Raw genomic sequence first — 25,115 nt, 5'->3', positions numbered from 1 at the left:
TACTGACCAACTTCAACAATTTGAAGATAAAATGTCAGACGAGGAGTGAAACATGGAAAGAGATTGTTTTTAAAAGATACGAGATTGTCTAATTTGCGTTTGAAAAGTGACGGTAGAGGGCTGATTTGAATAATTCCGTTGTGGGGCTCGAAATAATCTCAGGTGGGAGTTTATTCCACTCGGGTATAGTTCGAGGGAAGATTGATGCCTTTCTGGTCTGGGTTTTTGAGTGGGGAATTTGATACGAAAACTGGTGGTTTGTTCGGGATTTTCTAACTGTAGGGATTAATCTGTCTGATTTTACGATAGCGACTTTCTGGTTTACAATGTTATGAAGCATGGTCAGACGAGCATCTCTACGTCTATCTGCTAGAGGGCGCAGCTTTAGGTGGTCCAACATTTCTGACACACTGGAGGTACGATGGTTGTACCTGTGCTTATTGAGCACATAGCGCGCTGCCCTTCGCTGGACCATTTCCAACTTGTCAATATTTGTTTGGGTGTGAGGGTCCCATACTGTACAGGCATACTCAAGTGATGGTCGAACTAATGATTTGTATGCCTGTACTTTGGCTGATGTTGAGCCAATTTTAAGATTTCGTCTTAAAAAGCCTAGCGTAGAATTTGCTTTTGGGCAGATAGTATTTATATGTGAATCCCATTTAAGGTCAGATGATAGTGTTACACCCAGATACTTGGCCTGACTAAGATGTTCCAGTATGTGTCCATGTAAAGTATAATTATGGACTATTGGAGTTTTGTTTTTAGTCACCGACAACACATTGCATTTGTTTGGGTGGAAGATCATTTTCCATGTATTTTCCCAGAGCGCTAGTTTGTCAAGATCTTTTTGAAGTGTTTTGAAGTGTTTCAGCATCACTGTTTGACTTGTATAATTAGATATACAATAGTGTCGTCTGCAAATACGTTTATAAAGTAAAGAAATAAACTGGGTCCTAAAACTGACCCCTGGGGTACCCCGGAATGGACATCGACAAAATCAGACTTCTCCCCTTCAACTACTACTGTCCGAGTTCTACCGGTCAGGAAACTCTCGATCCAGTTTGCGACATTTTAGTAGGGCAAGGTCATTTTAATAAGGAAACTTTATAGCACTCTATCCCATGTTCCTACTGGTCAAATATTATGACCCTAGGCCTTATGGAACTTGAGAAAAAGATTGTTAAAGCTTTTAACCGTCGTTGACATTCGACTCCCAACTAGCACTTAAAGTTGACCTTTGACCTCATTACTGTAATTAAGAAAAAGATTCACATTGCTGGTATACATAACATACCAAAGTATCATGGCTCTAGTCCAAATACTTCTCAGGATGTTGTTTGAAGTTTTTAACATATTTGAGCCCTGTGACCTTGAAAGTAGGTCGATACCATTTTAATGAGGAAACTGTATAGCACTCCATCTCAGGTACCTACTGGCCAAATATCATGACCCTGGGCCTTATGGAACTTGAGAAGAAGATTGTTAAAGCTTTTAACCGTTGTTGACATTTGACCCCCGACTAGCACTTAAGTTGATCATTGACTTCATCACTGTATTTAAGAAAAAGATTTGCTCTGCTGGTCTACATAACATACCCAAGTATCATGACTCTAGTCCAAATGGTTCTTAGGATCTTGTTGTTTCAATTTGTGAACATATTTGACCCCTGTGACCTTGAAAGTAAGTCAATGTCATTTTAATGAGGAAACTTTATAGCACTCCATCCCATGTATCTACTGGCCAAATATCATGACCCTAGGTCCTCCAGTTCTTCAGAAGAAGTGGTTTAAAAGGAAAAATTGACGGACGGACGACAGTTGCCGCAGCACGGCATAAGCTCACATGGCCCTTCAGGCTAGGTGAGCTAAAAATGACAAAAAATACTATTTCACATTTTTAGAGTAATTTATTTGAATGGATATTGGTGTTTTTTTCCTGAAATATCAGTAATTAAATATCTTGTTTGTTATACGTACATGCTTATTTCCATTACACATCATGACAAAAAAGAGCAAAACTCAGGTGATTGGTTAGACCCTAGGGGCCATTTGTCATGCGTTAAAAGCAAGATGTTAAAAGCCACGTGTGACTGAAAAGAACTATAAGTGACTTGTACTAGTGTGAATTATGAAAGAGAATTGCCCAACTCAAACTCCAGGACCATCACTTAATGATAAAAAACTCTAAAACAACAAAAACAAATTAATAAATACATGGTATATAACTGATGGTATTATTGTCATAATTAAGAAGACAGCACATGCATCAAAATTCTGTAAGTTTATAACCTTATAGATAACAGGATTTATGTTTTTTGCTTTAAGGTTTTGTATCTCCTGGTTTATAGACTTAATATCATAATACTGTGCCATATTTAAGAAATAATTCCCCACACTTAAAATGAATGAAACTTCAAATAGAGACCATGTACTAGAGTAACCAGCACCCTAATATTCAACGGTTACACAACAGTTAAAGAACAAGCATACAGTGCATTGGTCAGACCCACATCAGAACAATCTTGTTCGGTTTGGGATCTGTATCTTAACTCCAACATAAATATGTCAAAAGGTTGAGAGACAGAAGGGCACAGACCCATATCATAGTAATAAAGTGCTTCGGCCATGATTACTGTATACCTGGAAATATTCACTGCAGTTTAATTTTTGCCTTTTTTTGCAGCGACCCTCATTATGGGTAATGGATTATGGAAAGTTCTTTTAACCCAGCCAATAGTTGTTATATATATGTACCGAAATGACTCGATTCAGCTACACTTTGTTTAATACTTTAATATATAATGAGGGTGAATTTACCATTACCATGAATATAGATAAAGAACATAATATACAATCAAGATATTAATTGTGAAAGGCAAAAATAACACTGGAAGAAAAAAGCTTTCACGGGTGAAAGTTTTCAGTTTTCTGAGTAAGGTGAGTATAACTAGAAACTTCTACCGAACACAATATCTAATGTAATCTTCGTAGAGGAGGCTCATTTAGCTTGTATCACTCACCTATATATTGGCAAAATTGGTCAGTCAAATTTATTTAAACAAACCTTATAACAAACAAGCTAACACTGTACAGGCTAAATTTCATTACTTTTTGCCGGAAGAGTACAACTTATACATGTACTACCCATTCAACCTTCAAAGTGAATCAATGATACCAGTATTCTGAAAAAGCTGTTTAAAGATTTTAATTTATTTGACCCTTGTAAACTTATACGAGGGTCAAGGTTCAAATTTAAGGAGCTGTTGTTGGTTATTCAGATGGATTTCATCAAACGTGTGAGACATATGTCCTCTGTGATCTTAAAAGTGGGTCAACATCAAACCTTTCAACCAACATGTTTTCGGCAAATAACCATGACCCCATCCTCGTTCCCAGGGGAAAATCACACTTACACTTGTTTGTGCAAGTACAATTTTCCCATGGGACCAAAGATGCCATGACCCTAGACCTCTTGGATGTTCTTACACAATGACACCTATATTACTTTTAATGAAAGTCAAGTTCATGCTAATCGAAAATACTTCATAACTTTTCATCACAGTATTCCGTCTTTGTATTCCGTCTTTGCATATCGCAGTTATCTTCTCTTGTGAGCAGGTATTGCAAAAGACGGAATAGTATGGGCCAAATTTCGTGACCCTAGGCCACATGCTTGTTCACATCATTTAAAAAAAGTCTTTTTTTTTTTACCAATATAACCTTGAAAATAGGCCAATGACAGACAGTGCAACAACACTTACAGGCATTCTGTGCCAGGCAAGCTTAGAGTATGTCTCAGATTGGGTCAATTAATTTTTCTTTTGCATTGGGACAATTTGACACCTACTTATTCATGTCATACAATCATAATTTCCTGTGTTTCTTAAACAGTTTACAAAGATTCTTTACAGTTGGTTTAATTTGTTATGGCATCACTGTTCCTTTGAACTGATTAAGTAGAAACTTGCTTATCAACACATTAAGTAAATATCTTTTGACTCATTTTTTCCTTAAAAACTTAGTATTGCAGTTTAACCCTTCATACTAATCAGGTCTCAATAGATTATTTATTGAATTGTCTGCTCATTTTTTGTCTGGAAAAGCACGTACTACACTGGAGATCATGATAAACCATTAACCACATATGTTTTGTTACACTGTGAACATAAACGTGCTTGGTAAACATTTCTCGTTAGCCACTAGTGGGTAACACCTAGGACCTTATTTCATTGGTTAATCTTTGAAATATGATGTCACATGACAATGCTCTGTGCTGTCATCTTAAATTGTGACAACATGATTCATGTGACTGGCAATAGTTTATTAAACAGGAAACAGAAACATCTTAAGGGAAACATTTGGTTTTCTAGATATAATACGAACTTCATGGGGGAAAAGGTCCCCAAAGTCATGATGGTTGGTTATCATGTTTATCTAGCTCTCGTAAGTTAATTTTCAAATTGTAAAAGACCCTCGGTAAACCATGTGTCTTTATACAATTTGACGATTAACTTACTCGAGTTAGATAAATATAAAAACCAACCATTACTCAAATGGGCAACCTCTATGTCTTATCTAATAAAAGGACTGTTATATTGCAATCTTGTAGACTTTTTCCACAATTTACACATAAAATCCTTTACATTGATGCATATGTATTTTAAATCAGTCAGTTTTATAAACACACTGGAAAACACCATCTCAGCAATTTTCATGAGATAATAAGCATACTCATTTATTATATTAATGACACAAAAACAGTTCTGATCAAGCATGTCATCTCAATTCCTTATAAAGGCTTTACCAAGTTCTGTATGAAGTATATAGATAGGAAGGATCGGAATCAGTAAATGTCTGTTTAATACTGCAGAGTCAATAATTTACATCCAACTTGATTCAGCGTTCTCAGTTATCTTCAGACGTTTATAACTGACTTGTAGGAATCCATGGATCCACATTGTAGAGATGTTTAGGACCAATTCATAACTGTCTACAATTCTATGAAGAACAAGGTTTGTATGCATGTTATACAGTTGAGTTCTAGGTGTCTCCTGACTTTTCTCCAAGCTTTTCTTCCAGTTTTATAAACTCTGTATTGTTGATATCATCAACTTCATCCTCCACCTGTTGATAAATATACATGCACATTCCATTACCAACTTTACATATCAAAGAAAATTACTGTTGTCATTCCAAAAGAAATGGTCATCTCCTGTTCAGCCATATCGCAAAGTTGGTAATTTTTCACAAAAAGTTTCATTTTGGGAGCTATGGAAACGCATAATGATTCGTGTATACAAGGACCTCCTGACTGGTGTGGATTTTAGGTATTTTGCTGTGCCTGTCACCAATCCGACTTACGTTTAACTCAGAATTAACTACAATCATTATCATTTCAATACTCTAGGAAGCTTTCTCGTGCTTAAAGTGAAAATCAACAGAAAAACTGTTATCAACATTTTATAAGACTTCTTCGAACTTTCGCTATTTGAATTTTAGTGTATATTGAACTCAAAAACAGGGAAATTAAAATTCCACTCTATATATAACATGAGGCTTTTCATGTCCTGTTCTTGTATACAAAGTAATAGTGTATGGATCTTCAGGGTTTCCATATTATGACCAAAGGAACTGGCGTAGGATCAATCCTGGTAGCCTAATTTTGTTTGTCTTTTCATGCCAAGTATATAAGCAGACATATGGTTATAGGTTGGATATCTCAACCATTTCCAAGTTAAGGAATATATGAAGAAATATGGACAAATGACTTTTATCCCAGCATACTTCTGCCCACACATCCTGACCCTGGACCTATTGGTTGTTCAGAAGAAATTTCTAAGACATGTTAATATATTTGACCACCATGACCTTGAAAGTGGGGTAATGCTTATTTTAACGAATGTAATGAAACTTTATATCCTTTATCTTGGCATGCTACAGGCTAAAAGGTTTTAACATATTAGACCCAGGCAGGTATTCAAGGCCATTCAAGCAGAATCAAATGCTACTGGCCAAATTACATCATCCTAGGGTTACTAAGAAGTGCTTTAAGATAAAGGGAACCTCACTTCAAGCTAAAGAAATTTTCCACTTCAGAGCAGTTTTTTATCAACTTCTATGCAATATAAATCTTTACATAGATAAAGCAACAAAAATGTCCTTTTCTAGATTAGAGTTATTTCCCTTGTCAGAGTATACAATATTCTCACCTGGTCTACACCAAGGACATCAGGTATATAGAACTGTAGCATGTTCTGCACTCCACTCTTTAAGGTCACCACTGAGCTTGGACAACTGGTGCAGGAACCTTGAAGCTTTAGCTTCACAATACCATCCTCAAAACCCTGTACAACAAAAAAGTGTCTTAAGGATTTACATAATATATAAAACTATGAATTAACAAGAGCTTGTCACTTCGGCAATAGTATACCAATGTATAGTTATGGGGGATTTTTAAAGGTTTCTATGTATAATATTATTTAAGGATTTAGTCCCCAGGGACATGGCTGGACTCTGTAGTCAACCCTGGTAGCCAAGTTGCACCTTTTTTTGGCCTAAAGATGCTCAATTACAAGACTAAATTTGATTAAAATCCTTCACGCTTGTATTGAAGGAGTAGGATTTTCAAAATCTTCCTTTATCTTAACCTATTTTGCTCTGCCCCTCTTTTCCATTGGGGGTACACCCTCTACTTACAATGTTGAGTCATCTTGTCCAAAGGATGTTCCAGTATAACCCTATCAACTTTATAAAAGTCCTTTTACTGCCACAGAAAGAGTAAGATTCTAAATTTATTTCTCCTATTGGACCCTGTCTATCCTGAGGCATCCACACCCTCATGATCAATTTCTACATTTTTGAGTCCCTTTATCAAATCGATGATCCAGACCAAAATGAGTCAAATCCCCTCAGACCCGCACTAAATAGTCTATTTTTTAAAAAAAATGACGACAGATGATGACCATGCACTGTCTAGGGTATAGACACCATGCCCTTACGTATATCCTCTTTATTCCATCTGTAAGCTGTGCATATAATCTATAATGTGAAATTGTAAATTTACCATAGAAAACAACCCATCAATAGCAGCTAAAAATGACCTTAACCTTGAACATTATAACTATCTAACCATAGACTTCTTGTGTTGATATTAACCTTTTGGTAATTGATCAATTAAAGTTGAAATAAAGTGATCATAAACTGCAGTTCAGATTATCATTATTTAACATTTGACCCATTTACTTGATTTTGACCTCTTGGCTAAGGACGTGATAGTGTCACATGGAACACTGTCTAGCTGTGATAAGCACAGCTTTGAAGCTTTATATCGAAAGTAAGAGGATATCATAAGCTGTGGGTCAGGCATGCATTACTTTCACCCTTGTAATTAACTTGACTTTTCAGGAACCATCCCATTCATCAGCCCTGTGTAACATACTATTTAGTCATGATCACATACATCTATAAATGTTCATAAAAATATCCTGAGCAGATTAAAAGTTTTGGCCAGACAAGGTGTTAACATATGGACAACACCAAGTAACAAAGTGATGACCATATATATATATATAAACTATCTGAATTGGCAGGGGTATACAAAAATTCTTTGATTACTGTCCCAAGAATACCTTACTGAAGGGATGCTGTTACCATTGCGAAAAATAGCTTTAAAGCCCCCTGGGAAATACTTGTGTGTGTTAGAATGTTACCATGTAGACAATATCACCACCGTCTTCCTGTACAGTAGGCCTTATCCTGGTGTCAAGCAGTTCCTTAATCATCAACACAGTTTCATCATCATCTTCGTCTATGGCTATTAAAAAAATAAAATGTATTTCTGGTGAGGTTAGTTAGGGATAGTTCATGTTCTCATTGGTTTTTTGACATGAAGATGATAAAACCATTATGTTGAAGTTAAGATTTCAAATATTTCCAGTTATCAGAGACACTTATTATGAAGCAAAATATATTTGTTTTAAATATGTTTAAGAATATTTTTTTTTATGTAAACATAAACTGTATCATGGTATACATCTATAAAAATCATAATACAAAAATGTAATATATGTATACAAATTTAAATACAAACTGGTAATGTTGTACAAAAGAAAGTCCATGATAAGCGCTAGACAACTGGATAAGATCGGCTTATATTTGTGGCAGGTGAGTTACAGCTGATAAAAACAATATTTTTCTACCTAAATTTTCTAACAGCTTGGTCATACATGAATTAAGAAAATAAAGCATTATTTTTATTGAAATTGGGAAGAAAGTTTTCTTTTTTTCTTCACTTTGGGAAATAACAAGTTATTTTGCGAGGGGAAAGACTCTGTGTTCGGCTGTGAAAAAAATCACTGGGCATATAGATCGTACAGCTGCAGATGAGCTACAGCTAGGGGTACAGAAGATCTTACAGCTGCAGATGAGCTACAGCTAAGGGTACAGAAGATTTTACAGCTGCAGACGAGCTTCAGCTTTTGAAAATCTTACAGCTGCAGATGAGTTCAGATTTCGAAGATCTTACAGCTGCAGGTGAGCTACAGTTGAGGGTTCATAACATCTTACAGCTGCAGGTGAGCTTCAGCTAAGGGTATATAAGATCTTACAGGGAACATATGGATTAAATACCCCACTGAAGATCTGTACTCAAACAATACACATTACGTACCTGTATCGGAAGAAGGTTGTTCATCAGTGAGAACTGGAAGTCCACTGGCGAAAAAATCCATGATAGTGGCAAATATCTGAGGATTGAGAACCTTCCATTCCACATCGTCATCCAGCTACACAACAGTGATAAAGGTGAATCAGTTTGAAAATGTTACATATAATTGTTCAGTAATTAAATTCCACAGATAGCAAGTGACCAATGCAATGGCCCATAAAGTCATATAAGTTTGACAAACATAACTTTGGATCAAGGGAAATTTCAGGAAGCTCACTCTAGTTCTTACAAACGACATGACCATCCAAAGCTATGAAATAAATGTTTGCATACACCATTTTCGCATAAAGATGGTGTGGAAAAAATTGACGGTGTGGAAAAAAATTATATCTTGAGAAAATTTAATCCTGAAAGGTAATAAGCTTTTAAATGACATGCTCTGGAATCAACTTATTCCCTACAGAACAATGTTATACACTCATGAAAGTCTATCCTAACATGTACACTACAGCAAAAGTAGACTGGATAGTCTAATCACCAAACATCTTATACATTATCTATCTATTAATCTATGAAAAACATTTGTTACAATGAACAGTTTGTAATATTTGATACTGTAAAAACTTGTGTAGTTTGCAGTTTTTTGTGTTGAAATAAAGTTTGAAGGTGGGCGTGCGCAAATTACATAGCTATAGATATTTTCAGTGGTTTTTTTCCAGAAAGATCATCAATGCATGGTAAGCAATCTTGAAAAGACAGAATTTTCTCATGATCAGTTTTATTCTCTTCACAAGATAGAATAGTTCAAAACGCACCGAGATGTCGAAACGTAAGTTGCTCGGCGATTCTCTGGCAAAGGAATTTGGCTAAACTTTCTTTTGTTAACAGTTACCTATTTAATAATACTTTTCACATAAACTCAGGTAACAACACCGTATGTATCAATTGAATCTTTTATTGATGTTTGACATAAATAAATGTGTTGATTATCGTTTGTCTTCGAGTTCCGTGTACCAAGGGAGATTATCTCGTGTCAAAGATGGCGGTCTGCCAGAATCGTCGATCTTTTCATGAAAAAAACATGAAATTGCTTATACCTATGTATTTTGCGCACCCCCCGCTTTAGGTATTAAATTTCTGGGAAAAAAGTGCGCAAATTACATGGGGTTTTACGGTAAGGTTTTTTTCCAATATTTTAAGCCCAAAAGAGTACCTGCACAAATAACACAGGTGCACAAATTACTCTTGTTTGTACAGTAACACAATTTTAAAGCGTACAACTATACTAAACACTCAGTTTCATTGTACATGTACTGTAAAGCAGTCAGTTCCACAGAAAACATGACTTACTTTTGTGACTGTTATGAAGTCTGTACCAAAGAACACTCCTTTTACACCTTCTATTCTGAACAGTTGTCTGAAATATAACACACACATCAGAAGTTATCATCAATTTTAGTTTCAATGCTACTCTTCAAAAATACATCTAATACCAAAAATATTCAGAAAACAATACGGAATGAAAAGCATGACTTTTAATTTAACAGGTACTTTGGGTAAAACTAGCCCCCTCCAAACTCTACAGGTGATGTTGTGTGATCATTTTAAGTAACTCTGATAAAATCTGTGAACTTTGCACTTGACTACACCTTCATGGAATTCATTAAATTTTATAGGTTTTTACCAGGTAACTGATTTGCTGTGATTCTCCATTATCTCTTTCTGGATTGTGTTCTGATGCTATACAGTGGCATTGAAATGATTAGTAAAAGCTATTGATCCATCCCCAAAATGGTTCAATTAATATTTCCCTATTTTGAATTGTATATGCATTGCTGCATTTTTCATCCCATGAACTTGTTCAAATGTGAGATATGCTTTTTAAATTCGAAGAGAGATGGAAATATTACCAATTTAATATATTGAATTTAAAGCTAACAGGAATAAAGATAAGGGGTCCTAGGATGTCACTCAATAATCTCAAATGAACATCAGTTAAGCATTCCTGAAAACTAAATATTATTCCCCATTATAATCATTCCATATAAAGGTCAATGTGACATGTCATTTCAGTCTTGACAGTATGCCTTCAGTTTGACAGTACGCCTTCAAAAGCTGACTAAATTGCAATAATTACATGATGGCCTGTTATGCTTGTTTGTATAAGTGAATAAGGCAGTCTAGTAGATCAAAACATTGAGACAAATTAGTAAATGATGAATGGTTTTTGTTTTTTTGTTATTTACCTGGTAAAATGTCCAAATTAAAGGCACTACTATTCTGTCTTTGCATATTGCAGAGTTATCTTCTCTTGGGAGCAGGTATTGATTGTTACGTCATTGGTTTGTGAGAGTAACGTCATCAATTTTTGAGAAAACGACGTAATTTTCTCACACAAACCAATGACGTAACAATCAATACCTGCTCCCAAGAGAAGATAACTCTGCAATACGCAAAGACGGAATAACATAAACATTGTGATTTCATAAAAGGGAAAAATGCTGAAAATCCATTGGAACCCATCTTAAGTGTATGTACCTTGGGTTAGTTTGAATTATCAATTTATTTAGTTGACATCTACTTTTAAAGTAGAAGCATGCTTCTGTGGAAAAAGTAACTTACACGAAAATTTGATGTAGGACATATCTGACGGCAGGCACTTTGTTCAAGCTGGACTGAATTCAATTCATGATCAACAAAAGCTAAGGCTTGTTTTAATAAATTAGAATTTCTTAATCTGGACATTTTCTTTGAGTACTAGAGTGACTTGATTAGTGATGATCTAGTTAAAGAAATACCTGGCCAAAGGAGAACAGTGTGCAGCTTGGTAATTAGGAAAGTCCATGGTCCCCTGCTCCAATACTGATGTTCCAGGGAGGTACTTGATACTGTTAGGGTTTGGTGTATCCTGAGTCTGTACGAACATGGTTCGCACTGAAATAAAGTTAAAGTAAAAGAAATGTGCTGCATTTTGTAACTGCAGTACAGGTATATACATATATAGTAAAACCTACTCTTATAGACATGCATTGCCTAAATTTTACCCTGTCACCATTAATTGTGTTTAAATATGGTTTAATGAAACAGCTGGTACTTATTGCTCTATGAAATGTCTGCATTTTATCTTTCCCTCTAAGGTGTAAAATTCACCAAATGTATAAAGAATTCCCCTAAAATGATTTGTTTTCCAATTGCCTTTGAGACTTTACATTTAAAGTGTGAAAATGTCATATATATAATAAAGTCAGGAGGGAAAGATTCTATGTCAGTGATTTTATTCGCTCAGTTTTACTGCTGAATACAGGCTGTTTACCCTAGCTAAAAAGGGTCTTATTTTCCCAAAATCACCAAAAACTGAGGAATATATTCCCAATTTCATTACAAATAATGCATTTTTTTCCACAATTCATAAAGAAACAGGTTGTTGTAAAATTTAGGTAACTAAAACATTATGTATTTCTAATGTATTTTAAAATAAACTTCAAATTTCATGATGTGAGGATTCTTGTTTATAATGTGCAAACATTTTCCTAAATATAGATTGGTCCCTGCTAATTAAGGGTTGACATACCTTGTTGACAACAAAATGGTGTTGGAAATTTGTGTGTTCCCAGTGATCTTCCATATTTTCTCACAGCACATTGTGTGGAATATGACTGTACAGCAGGAACACCAATTCTTAAAGGAGATTGACAATAAAAGCAAGTGAAGGCATGGAATTATTACAAATATAAGTAAATGTAGTGTGTGTAAAATTAAATCCATCATTTAGATCAAAAGCACCAGTCTTATAACAAATGTACCCACTCCAACCAGGGATCAGACTCTGAATCCCAATCCTGGTAGCATTTCTGTATTTGAACTTTCATGCAAAGTAATTAATGAATGCTGCAATGGTTGGACCAGAACTAGCCCGAATTTCCTCTAGCCCCGACACCAGACTTAAACATTTTGACAAATGGACACCTGTCTGTCTAAATGTCTAAGTCTGGTGTCATGGCCAAAGGAAACTCGAGCAACTGGACCTGTTGAACAGGTTTGGCACAACAGTGCATATGAGTAATAATCCTGCATTTGGGTAACAGTTACCCATTTGAGTAACAATTTTATTACTGAAATGGGGAATAAAGTAAAATATAAACACACAAAGTTCTTTTAAACACTTGGAGTAAAAACTAAGGGCATTAATCTAAATCCAATAAATAACACAATGAAATAAATTTGTGCACAAAAATGTATCAATTCTGATGTCGAACTTTTTGTGAAAAGGACAAACCATATCACTGACTTTGTTTTGCATTGACTTCAGTGTGTAGGCAATGGGGCCATCCATAACAGGTAAGCATGACTTTTTTTCTGTGTGCTATTTATAGCTTCTCTACAGCACACTATAAGCAATGGAGGGGATACAATTTGTCATTTTCACAAAAAAAATGAAAACGGAATTAACATATTTTTGTGCACAAATGTACCTCATTGTATTTTTTAATTGATTATGTTGAATGTTGAAAGATTGACACACCTTTTTTCTTCTGTTCATGATGAGTAAAAGAACTTTGTGTGTTTTTATTTCACTTTATTCCCCATTTCAGTAATAAAATTGTAATTCAGCTGGGTAACTGTTACCCAAATGCAGGGTTATTACCCATATGCGCCGTTGAATCCAACCTGTTGAACTTGGTCATTATTTGGTGATAAACACCCCTGGGATGATGAATGTAAACATTTCAATTTTGTGTTGACTACATTTGAAAAATGTATACATGCTTCTGTTAACTATAACTATACATAACTATGTACTTCTTCACTCCTCAACCTTAAATCAACAGTTCAATTCAGTAAATGGAAGAAGAAGAATTTGTATGAGCAGGAGTATAATGTCCAAGCAGAGATTAATAGAATCTTTCACCCTTTTTTACATTTACATTTACGGCGATACTGCAAAGGGCCGTCGAACAGCACCAACTTGCAGGTAGACTTGTGTGGCGTGGCTTCCACATAAGTTCGTTAAAAACAGGTTAAAAAGTTAAAACTATTTACAGGATCCACATTCACTCTGCAACATGACTGTGGAGCGAGGTCTTGAATGCCTCCACAGTCAGCTGCTCGACGACCTCTGATGGTAGTCCATTCCATTCCATGATGGTGTTTGGAAAGAAGCTGTATTTGTAGGTGTCGATGTTGCATCGTATGTTGATATAGCCGTGGTTATGTTGTCTCCTTCCACTTCTGGCGTTACTACTGATATATGGTGGTATGATCAGTGCGTTGGTGTTGTGGATACCTTTGTAGAGGTTGGTTAGTCTCTTCTGTAGGGGTGGCCAGTGTAGCTCGATCAACATCCCGGTTGCACTACTGTAACGCGAGTAAACGCCGGTTGTGAATCGAGCTGCTCGCCGCTGGACTCTTTCTATTGACTTCTGTTGGTTTTTCTTATGTGGATCCCAGACTGAAGCTCCATATTCAAGGTTTGGTCGGATTAGGGTCAGGTAGGCCTTCTCTCTCACTTCCTGTTTGCATTTTCCAAGGTGGCGCCTCAGGAAGGATAGTAATCCGTTGGCCTTTGTGGTCATCTGGTTGATATGTTGCTTCCAGTCCAGGTTGTTGGCTATTTCCACTCCAAGGTATGGGTTGTGCTCTACTACTTGGAGTGTACTACCATTGATGTTATAGTCGGCTCCTGTTGTTATGTTGGTTCGGGATCTCTTCATCCTCATCGTGTAACACTTCTTGGCGTTGAATTTCATCAGCCACTTGTTCGACCAGCTGACCATTTTGGCTAAGTCATCCTGTAGCTGGTGGGTGTCTGCGACGGAGTCAATAATCCTGAATAGGAGGCAATCATCTGCGAATAGCTTGACAGCAGAGGTGATTCCTGCGCAGATATCGTTGACGTATAGAAGGAACATCAGGGGACCCTCTTGGGGGTGAGATAGGAGATTGTTGTAGTGACGTCATGCCATTGTTATGAATAGGGAAATCCCCCCGTCTCAACCCTAGGGTGAGACAAGGAAATCTCACACCGGTAAAAGTGCGGATATACACCTGTACAGGGTAAGAGAAACCTGTATACCTTTACATATGCTACGTAAGGAAAGAAGAAAAAAAATTGTTATTGGAAAGATCATTGTGAGGGAAGAGCAGGAATTACACCGTGAAAATCTGGGAAATATGTCAGAGATGTTTTATATGATGTGTTATACAGTACAGAATAGTTTGACGGCCATTATTCCGTCTTTGCGTATTGCAGAGTTATCTTCTCTTGTGAGCAGGGATTGATTGTTACGTCATTTGTTTGTGAGAGGAACGTCATCAATTTTTGAGAAAACGACGTAATTTTCTCACACAAACCAATGACGTAACAATCAATACCTGCTCACAAGAGAAGACGTACAATATTAAAATTGTAAAATACAGAATAAATGACTCCCAGTCGAACGGTGAAATATAACAATGTCATACAACATGTTAAATAATCCGTCAAGTCGAAACGTTAAATACCTATCAATCACACTCAATTTCGCAGTTCTTCGAGATACACTGCGTAAATATCGAAATACAATTTGTTTGGAAGCCATGTTGTAATCCCGCACATAGCTGTATTTCCGCTGAAAGGTGGTGCATTCTTCATAATATTTTCAATATTAAATATTCTTAAACTAATAATGATTTCCAATGATAAGAAGAAACTAATATAAATATAAAGGTACATTTAACATTTAATAGAAAAATAGTTGATGCCTTTCAAGCGTCTATCTAACCTTGAACTGACAAAGTGTGCCGCAGTGAATAATAAAGGCAACTTCCTGGATACAACAAGCTTTAGGCTTTGCTGAAAAAATCTGATATGTAAGTGCAAGTATACTTACTTATGGTTACTTGTGGTTTTCCAACACAGGTCCTGTCCGGTCCTCTTCGTCGGACTCCGTACTGTTTAATTGTAGTTTATGAGTGACTACATTTGTACCAGTTTCGGCTTGATGACTGCTTTAAAGTCATATACTGTATAACACATCTTGTGTACTCCAGAATTTGTCCAGCCTATTTTTATGGAGTTCATTGATCTAGCACACGGTTGACGCCACTTCTTCCGGAAGACTATTCCACAGGTTTGCCGTTCTCACACTGAAACTGTACTTCCTGATGTTCAATTTCGTCCTCTGTACAAGTAGTTTCCTTGAGTTTCCCCTCCCTTGATCTCTGTTCACATGGTCTTTACGCAGTTTGATAAAGTTTGATGCTTGATGGTCGTATTTTCCACTTGTAACCATGTATACTTCTATCATGTCCCCTCGGTGGCGTCTATATTTAAGTGTTGGTAGCTTTAGTGTTCGTAATCGTTCTTTATATGTGAGGTTTGACATTCCTGGAATCTGTTTTGTTGCTCTCCTCTGTACTCCTTCTATCACTTCTATATGTTTCGACTTATATGGGAACCATACGGAGATGACATAGTCAAGGTGAGTCATTATGAGGGTCTTGTATAGAGGTATGAAAGGTTTTTTATCTAGATGTTGAAATATTCTTATTAAAAGTGCGAACATTGAGTTTGCTTTCTTCACCTTGAGGCTAATATGTTTGTCGAACCTAAGCTGATCATCTACGGTGACCCCTATATCCTACTCCTCCTGTACGTTATCTAGAGTACATCCTAGTAGTTCGTATCTGAAATCGGGGTCCAGATCTATCTTCCCAATATGCATGTGCTTGCACTTCTCCGGGTGAAATCACAAGAGCCGGGTGTTACTCCAGTCCGTTAGTTTCTGTAGATCCCTTTGTAGTGTGTCTTTATCCTTTCTTTCATGTACAATGTTAAGTATCTTTGTGTCGTCAGTGAAAAGGTACACAGTGGAGTCTACTGTGTCTGGTAGGTCGTTTAAAAATAGGACAAACATTATCGGTCCTAGTACTAACATCTGGGGGATGCCGGATGTGACGTCATGCCATTTTGAAGTTTCTCCATTTACTGACACCTGTTGTTTTCTCCCACTGAAGTAATTCCTTATCCATTCTATCAGCTCTTTCCCAATTCCATATGCTTCAAGTTTCTTGAGTAATCTATTGTGTGGTACAGTATCAAAGGCCTTTTGATAGTCCATGTAGACACAGTCTATGTCATTCTGTTGTCTAGAGCATCTGTCCATTCATCCAGCACACGTAGTAGTTGGAGTGTTGTTGATCTACCTCTGATAAACCCATACTGTTTTGATGTGAACAGGTTGTTTCTTTCAAAGTACTTTATGAGATGGTCCCTAACCAGCCTTTCCATCACTTTTCCAACTATAGATGTTAAGCTCACTGGCCTGTAATTACCGGCTATTGACTTGCTTCCTTTCTTGAATATTGCGCTGATACGTGCTGTCTTCCATTCGTCTGGTACCCTCATAGTCTCTACTGATTTGATGAATATTACTGCCAACGGGGCTGCCAATTCCATCCTGACCTCTCCGAGTAGCCTTGGGTGTAACATATCCATTCCTGGTGACTTATCTGGTTTCAGTACCTTCAGTGCTTTGATTATTTCTCCTTCCAGTATTTGTAACTTTGTCCACTCTTCGTTAATTTTCCTTTTTTCTAACTCTGGGATGTTGTCGTTCGGTTCCTTGGTAAATACGCTGCTAAAAAAGTCTGTTAAAATATTAGCTTTCTCTTCTTCGTTTTCCGTTTTCTTAGATTTTGGGTTTTTCGGGTCAATGCAAAGCTCGCCAACACTTTGTCTTGTTTTGCTCTTAGAGTTAATATATTTCCATATCATTTTTGGATTACTCTTTGCTTCCTTATATATAGCTAGGTTATTTTCAAAGTTCTTCCTTGCTCTCCTCACTAGTTTCACCACTTTGTTCCTGGTCCTGTTGTATTTCTTCTTAATATTTGGATCCTTTGTCATCACAAATATTCGAGACAGAGCATTTTTTTCCATAATTAGTGTAATTGTTTCTTTATCCAATGGGGTTTCTGACTTTTTGCCTGACTTTGCCCTGGCCATCGGAACAAACTTCTCCTCGATCTCCTCCATTTTCCTCCTAAATTTTCTCCACATTTTATTAATGTCACAGTTTGGTTCCTTAACTTCAAGTACACTATCCCAGTCCGTGTTACTTATTTCACTCTTCATGTCTGTAAAGTTTGCTTTTTTGTAGTTTCTCCTCCTTTTTTCTTGACTCCGTAGAAATACAGTACTGCAGACATAATTGAAGCATAATAACACAATGGTCACTTTTCCCCAAGGGACTTTGGTATTCCATATCCTCTACTGCGTTCTCATCATTTGTAATACCTAGGTCCAAAATATTTGGTATGTATGTTCCTCTCCATCTAGTTGGTTTTTCAATATTTTGGAACATGTAGATCAATGAATCTTTGCTCGTTGGAGTTATCTTTCTTTGCACACTGTAGTTCCCAGTCTATGCTTGGGTAGTTAAAATCCCCCATGATGATGTAGTGCCTGAACTTCATATCTGAAGCATCTGTCAACAAATCCCACAACTTTGCATTCTTTTCCTTTGAATTCTCTGACGGTGATCAGTATATTAAACCAACTAATAAGCAATCTTTGTTGTTCACTTTGATTTTAACCAATAAATTCTCTTCCAATACCACTGTTAATTTCACTTCCTCTGCTCGCAATGAGTTATGTACATCTAAAAGCAATCCTCTTCCTATGCAGTTGTCTATATTTACATGGAACATATTGTAGTCATTGGACCATTCCATCGTGTATTCAGCGGGGTTCGGTATATTTACACTGTTCTTTGCCTTCACCTCTGCTATGCTAATCACCATAGGTCTACTGTCCCTGACCCTTACCTGAAACTCATTAAATTTGTTCCTAAACTGATCTGCATTTGTAAAAAAGGCTGATAGTTTTTTTAACCTAACATAGACGGGTAACAGGCTTATAAAAAACGTTTTATCTGTACATATGTGACAGGACTTCTACAGTAGTATGCTACCAAATATTTTAAATTTGCATGCATATAGAATAAAACCTGCTAGGTACTGGAGCACCGACAAATCTGGCTATATAGTCAAATATGATTATGCATATATAGGGCAAATGAAAACACAACAGCACTGGTCGTAATTATCTCGTGCACATCAATTTAAGAGTTGACACCTGACAGTTGACAGTTCTACTAGTTATAGGATTAAATTATACAGCTATACTGCACTATGGTAAATATATAACAATTTCAAAAAAAAAGGTGAATGATTGTGACAAATAACTTTAAGTAGAAGTAGATCTTGATAAAAGAAATAATGCAAAAAAAAAAAAAGTGAACAAAACTTACTTTTAGCAACAAGAGGGGAATGAAATTGAATGTGTGCAGTTGCAGTCCATGCTGAAGTATGCTGAACACTTTGAAACATGATTTTATTGGCAAAAAATGTGTAAATGCCCGTGAAAATCTGGTACTGACTAAATATGTCTATTGATATGAACAATTCTTGTTTTAACCAAATATTTTTTCTCTGTTTAGGATGTTTTATGTTCTTCTGAAACATGTAAACACTTTAATCTTTCTAGAGAAAGAAGCTGGCATATCATGTTTGCAACAGACTACCCCTGAAATTTGACTTTGTTTATATGACTCTTAACTTTTGTTAATATTACCAATGAGAGAAAGTTAAGGACCACACTTTGCTCCTAATGCACCATCACACTAGAGGTTTTTCAACCTTATTTGTAGGCGATATAACAATTAACTTTTTAACGACCTAGCTAGATTGGTTCCTTTTTTTATTTGAAAGCTAAAATGAGGAAAGCAAAGACACACGATCTATCATCATACTGCATCTTTTGATTGTGATAAATAAATTTTGATAACATCTTAATATCTTATACATAATTTCATGACTTGGATGCTTCCAGGTAAAGAGTTCTGCTTGGGAGCTTGCAGCACAGGAAAGCTTAATAGTCTTTTTAAATAATTCAAGGTCATGTACCATTAAATACACGTATAGTATTTAAGGCTGTCTTAAGTAATCTGTGCTGGAAATTTTGGATGAGACTGAAGTTTGTTGTTTTTGATAAGATCCCTTCATACTAAATATAAAATGTATCCTTTAACCTATGTGTAGGTCCACTTGCACTCATATGGAAAAAAAGTTTCAAAGACACATCTTAGTACATTGAGGCTGAACATTTTACAAGTATTATTAGAAAAAAATCATTAAATAAGATAAAACAACATACTTTTTGTTTTCTTTATAAGAATTGCTTCTCTTGAAAAGGCCTTCATCTTTCGTTTTGATGCTATGCATTTACAACTACCATATAGTGTCAAATACTCAAATGCTTCACAAGACCTCTGTAGATAATGACTTGAATATTTCACAACAGTGGCAATGGGAATGATATATTCTCAGCAAAACATTTCAACACCTCCCCTTAACTCATTCACCCCTGAAATTTCATAATAAACTAGTCCACCGTTTGAATTGGAAGGGTTCAAATGTGTCTCACTTTTGCTCTCTACACCCCTGGAATATGTAATAGCAAAATTGAAGGCTCAGTGTGCAGCACTTTGTGGATGAGACGAGAAGACTAGTTTGGTCCTGTGATGTACATCAAAATAATGCGGTCGTGTAACGGTAAAATATGACAGGCTTTGAAGTCGGGCATCGTTCCTTTGTGATCTTCAAAGGACAAGTATCAGACTAGTGATTGGTCAGGTGTTTTTACCTGACACCAATCAAATAGCTAGGTGCATGCCTTCATTTTTGCTATGACTTATTCCAGGGGTGTAGAGAGCAAAAGTGATCGTAACCCCTGGATATCGAGGATGGTGAGGACATTGCTTGGTTGTTGTGTATCTGCCCAAACTATCCTAAACTGCGAAGCCTTTACAAAAGACATAAAAATGAAATAACTACAGTTTTGCATTATTTCTTAATTCGAGATAAAATAAATAAAAATCAGTTCAATGTTTTAATTGATACCAAGTTGAATACAATTGCAAAATTGACTCAGCCGAAAGAAGCATTAACTTGCCATTTTTGGTTGAGTATAGTTTAAATTGATGTTTCCTTTTAATGATAGTGGTACAAATTTTGTTGTTATATTTCAGATCATTTTACAGCAACCATGCCTCAGAATGCCAAAGTGACCGTCTTTTTTGGGCCATATGAAGCATGTGGTTGTGTAAAACATTACACTGCACGACTGGAAGGGCTTGAGAGTAAGTCTAATAATGTCATAAAAAAGGTCGAAAATAATAGATCTCATCCTTTTTCCTTTATTATACATTCACCATGGCCTTGACCATTGAATCAACTTAACTTCAATTGGAAAGAGGTGTCTTGATATGGACAAGTTTCTCTATATCATGTAATGGTTATTTATGCCCTAGCAACAAAGAGAAATGATGGAAAACTGACTTTTGTTGTACTTAACAAAAAATAATGCAGCTGAATACAATTTTTGCCTAACAAAAAAAATGGAGATGAATATAAGCATGAACTGTGTTCGGCTGCATTACTTTTTGTTTAGACAGTGAGTTTCTGTTTAGCCTAGACCATTTCAATAAAACAGAAACGAGCATACATGTCATATAAACTTGCTCCTGCTGTGAATATACATTTATTGAATTTTGTGTTTTCAATTTAAATTCCTAAAAGACTAGATACTATGATATTTTTAAGCTCAATTAAAACCTTTATTTCCCCCAATTTAGGTGAATCAAGCCAAAAATATAGGTAAAGTCTTGATTGTGTGCTGATTTGAGGTTCTGAAATGTTTGCCAAATATATATGTTTACGGTGATTATTTTTCCTGTAGGCTCTCTTATAAAAGAAGGACATGAGGTTGAATTTGAAGAAATGAGTGACTTAAACAGTGTGGAACTTTGGGTGAATGGTGAACGTATTTTTATGTGTAAAATACAAGATTTAGATTATGGTAAGTTAATGGTCCTGTGCCCCATCAAGTCATCAGCTAAATATGATTTAGTATTCTATGTCTGATGGTTCATCATCAGAAGTTGTTTGAGTTATGCAGTTCACCTGGCATCAAGTTCCTGTGAGGTTATGGCTTTGATGCAGTGTCTATTCTGTCCATTATCGACTTCTTAAACCACTTAAAGAATCCTTTCACAATATTTGGCATTAAACTTGCTTGAAGGCTTTTCAATGTTATTCAAACAAATTACTAAATTACTAAAAAGGCATAAAAGAATAATGATATCATGCATGTAGCTTTGTCAATGAAAACAGCTGTCATCTTTATTCAAATAAAGTACCATTTTAGCCAACATTTAAAGTCTAAGGTATAAAATCAACTAAACTCTTCAAAACCTTTCTATAGAACCAACAGACCCGGACTAATACATTTTTGCAAACAGTTTGCTGTGGAAAGGGCTACCTTTTTCAAAGACATTTCTTGACACTAATTTAAGGTCACAAGTTTAAAAGTTAAATCTCTGACGTTGAATGAGGGTCATTGTTATTTATTAGAAGGAATTCGGTATCCCTTTATTCTAACCAGCTGTGGCAATATATTGTTACTCCATACCTTATCATTCTTGATAAATTGTAAAATGGTAACAGATGTTGCACTATAACTAAACTTTCAGGCACTTTGTGCTGTATGTGAACTAATATGGTAACCTCCTGAAGTTAAAAACAAGGTCACTGTAACTTTAAACAGGATCTAGCTTTTATTGCTGCACAGATTTTATTTCTTATCCTGTTGTCATGAAACTTAAAATACATGTTCATAAACATCTCCTCCTGTGCCAGTTCACAATTCAAGTCACTGTTTCAAACAGAATACATGATTTCACCTATCCATATTTACTCTATACACTTCCAATAGGTAAATAACTCCACTGAAATAAAAACAAAATGCATGAAACTTGAGGTGTGCCTGAAGTATTTTTATATGCCATTTGACAACAGTGCGATGGTATACACCAAGTGCACTGTCCATCCATGCTTTTACTTTTTTCTGTTCATCATTCAATTGCCTTTATCAATTGACGTATCTTGATGAGACTTAAAAACAGATATTTCATCGTTCAATCGAGTTTGTTTTTCAGAGTATTATTACTTAAATTACTGTGTTAACAGAGTTATTGCCCATTGTTAAATTTTGACACCAGAGATTCTCCGGAGCATTTAATTCCTGGCTATTTTACCTGCATTCACCAATTTTGCTTATTGTCCTTGTTAATTTTTCAAACCAAGATTTGTCTTGAGCATATCCTTGTTAGTTCACCAACAATTAACCAAACATGATTTATTTGTAAATCTTGAGAAAGACGGAGTGTTGCATATTGAATTCGGATATTTTGGCGACTATATCCCATCCCCCTCAACTTTTGAAACTAAATTTTGACCTGATTATAGCTTCTTTGTTTTTTTCATTTACAACTAAACATCCGTCTCACAGTGATACGTAGATTAAATTTAGTTTAAATCTGAACAGACGATCAGAAGGAGTAGGTGTGTTAAAGAACAATTCATGCTGCGCCATGAGAGACGAACTAAAAATCTTAGATATTACATCATTCTACTTCAAGGTTCATACTAACTCAATTACTCATTCTGGCCACCAAACAGTCTGTAATGACTTCCCTTTGTAACATTTATTCATATCAAATAGAATTGCATTGACTTTCAGGTATTTCTGAATTTCCTTTGTTGCAAATGAATTCGTTTAGAAGGGGGTGTCAGTGTAGTGTATGTAAATTCACTTTAGCATCGTTTCTAACATTTTTTTATCATAAAAATCGTTTGTCGTAATCAATTATTTTGATTTTGTTGACAGGAGGTGATGGCATCTTGGATAACAATGTACAGAAAGCAGTAGAAGCCGTTGAGAATGCGTTTTGAGCGACTGTACAATGTTCTTAGAGGGTTGTACACGATTGCAATATGTCCAGCATGTTTTTGTTAGTTTGTTTCATTTAGAGTCTATTTTTCCTATAAATATAAAATATACATGTATCTGTTAAGATTTTTAATTATCATATTCATTATATGCCAATTATGTCTACTGGTATCAGTTTCTGTGTAATCACATGTTATATCTTCAATCATTGAGAAACGAATAGTTTGTTTTGTTGGTTTTGATAAAAAAAACTGTATTCAATGTCTTGTATGTCTTTGTATACTCTGTAGTTCAAGTCATGTTCAGTGTATCAAGCTGGATACATTATACATTTAGGATGTTTGTATATATCTATTTAAGCTTTACATTTGTTTTCTCTCAATGCATTTTGGATATTACTACATTTAGCCATAGAGCACAGACAATTATAATATGTTTTTAATGTGTTTATCTATTAATTCACTTACAAATTGACAACCTTCTTATTATATCTCGTTATAGATACGAAATGTAAACCAGATCAACAAAATTTTATGTACTTGTGGAGCCTTACACGGCAATTAATGCTAGGATCATGTTATCTCTATCATAATGCAGCCTATATGGTAATGCATTGTTTGTTTCACGCGATGACTATTTTTCGCAACTATTAGGGAAGGGAGTTAATTGAGCTATAATCGTGAAAAAAATATTCACATGAACTCAATTTTTACATGTGCATTATATATAGCTCTTACAACAAATGGTTTTTAAGTTATTTATATGTAGCTATCACCAACTATATACATCCTATATTATGATATGTGGGGAGCCGAGTGAGCAATTTGTTAATCCATGTGTGTTTGGTTGAATGAAAGTGAAGTAAATGTGATTACAGTCTTTGACATTTCATATTATCATTTCTTTTTAATTTAACTGTTTCTGGAAGGTAGTAATTTGTAAATACATACACATACATTTGAATAATTAAGTGATCAAATATGTGTCTTAGTGATTTAACTAACCTCGCGCGGCATCCATAGAGAGTGTAGATCACATGGGTTTTGCTTTATTGGTCAAACATAAATATTTATCACATGTTTACCGTGTTATGCAGTGAACACAAGTAAATCCATATTTTTCGTAATACAATCAATTACATTAAATTAAGACTCGGTGGTGTTAATTGAACACAGTTTTTCTCTTGAGATACATTTTAAAATACCGCATTGAATAAACTGTCAGAACATATACGGTGGCAAAAAAACCGAAACAAAACAAAACATTTGAATACAAATTATACATACCAAAGATACAAATGTATCAACAAAGCCTGATGCAGTTAATTAAAGCTGTCGTCAAGTTCACCAAAACAATACACAAGACACAATAGTAACTTAACACGAGTTCCAGCAAGTGATTCAGTGAAAGTAAAGATATTTGATGGTGTTTTTTTTCACCATTGTTTTTTAAGAACCACCAAAAGTCATGTTTGATTTAGAACCACCGTTGTTTTTTCCGTGTGCATACATGACGACCAAAGAAAAAAGTCGTGTTTGAAGCTAAAAACACCAGTGTTTTACAGTGTGTCTATAGAACCACCAAAGATAAAGTCGTGTTTGAAGCTAGAACCACC

General features: G+C 35.5%; 2 protein-coding genes across 2 annotated transcripts; one reads left to right on the top strand and one right to left on the bottom strand.

Moving 5' to 3' along the window:
- Positions 1–1,889: 1,889 nt before the first annotated feature.
- Positions 1,890–15,278, bottom strand: LOC110456993 (NFU1 iron-sulfur cluster scaffold homolog, mitochondrial-like). Its single transcript, XM_021508078.1, has 8 exons — positions 15,169–15,278; positions 12,239–12,345; positions 11,466–11,601; positions 10,018–10,084; positions 8,671–8,785; positions 7,712–7,815; positions 6,212–6,346; positions 1,890–5,126 (listed from the first exon to the last, which is right to left on the bottom strand). Exons 1-8 carry the CDS (start codon positions 15,243–15,245, stop codon positions 5,043–5,045), a joined length of 825 nt encoding a protein of 274 aa, XP_021363753.1. The 5' UTR covers positions 15,246–15,278; the 3' UTR covers positions 1,890–5,042.
- A 153-nt stretch (positions 15,279–15,431) lies between these two features.
- LOC110457007 (UPF0728 protein v1g117062-like) lies at positions 15,432–24,379 on the top strand. The gene is made up of 4 exons (XM_021508093.1): positions 15,432–15,516; positions 20,739–20,849; positions 21,449–21,568; positions 23,438–24,379. The coding sequence occupies exons 2-4, from the start codon at positions 20,756–20,758 to the stop codon at positions 23,500–23,502; spliced, it is 279 nt and encodes a 92-aa protein (XP_021363768.1). The 5' UTR covers positions 15,432–15,516; positions 20,739–20,755; the 3' UTR covers positions 23,503–24,379.
- Positions 24,380–25,115: the final 736 nt, after the last annotated feature.

The sequence above is a fragment of the Mizuhopecten yessoensis genome, unplaced genomic scaffold, assembly GCF_002113885.1.
Source record: "Mizuhopecten yessoensis strain PY_sf001 unplaced genomic scaffold, ASM211388v2 scaffold8991, whole genome shotgun sequence".
NCBI lineage: Eukaryota > Metazoa > Mollusca > Bivalvia > Pectinida > Pectinidae > Mizuhopecten > Mizuhopecten yessoensis.
The sequence above is the reverse complement of the archived record's forward strand: the minus strand, read 5'-3'. Positions and strand labels throughout refer to the sequence as shown.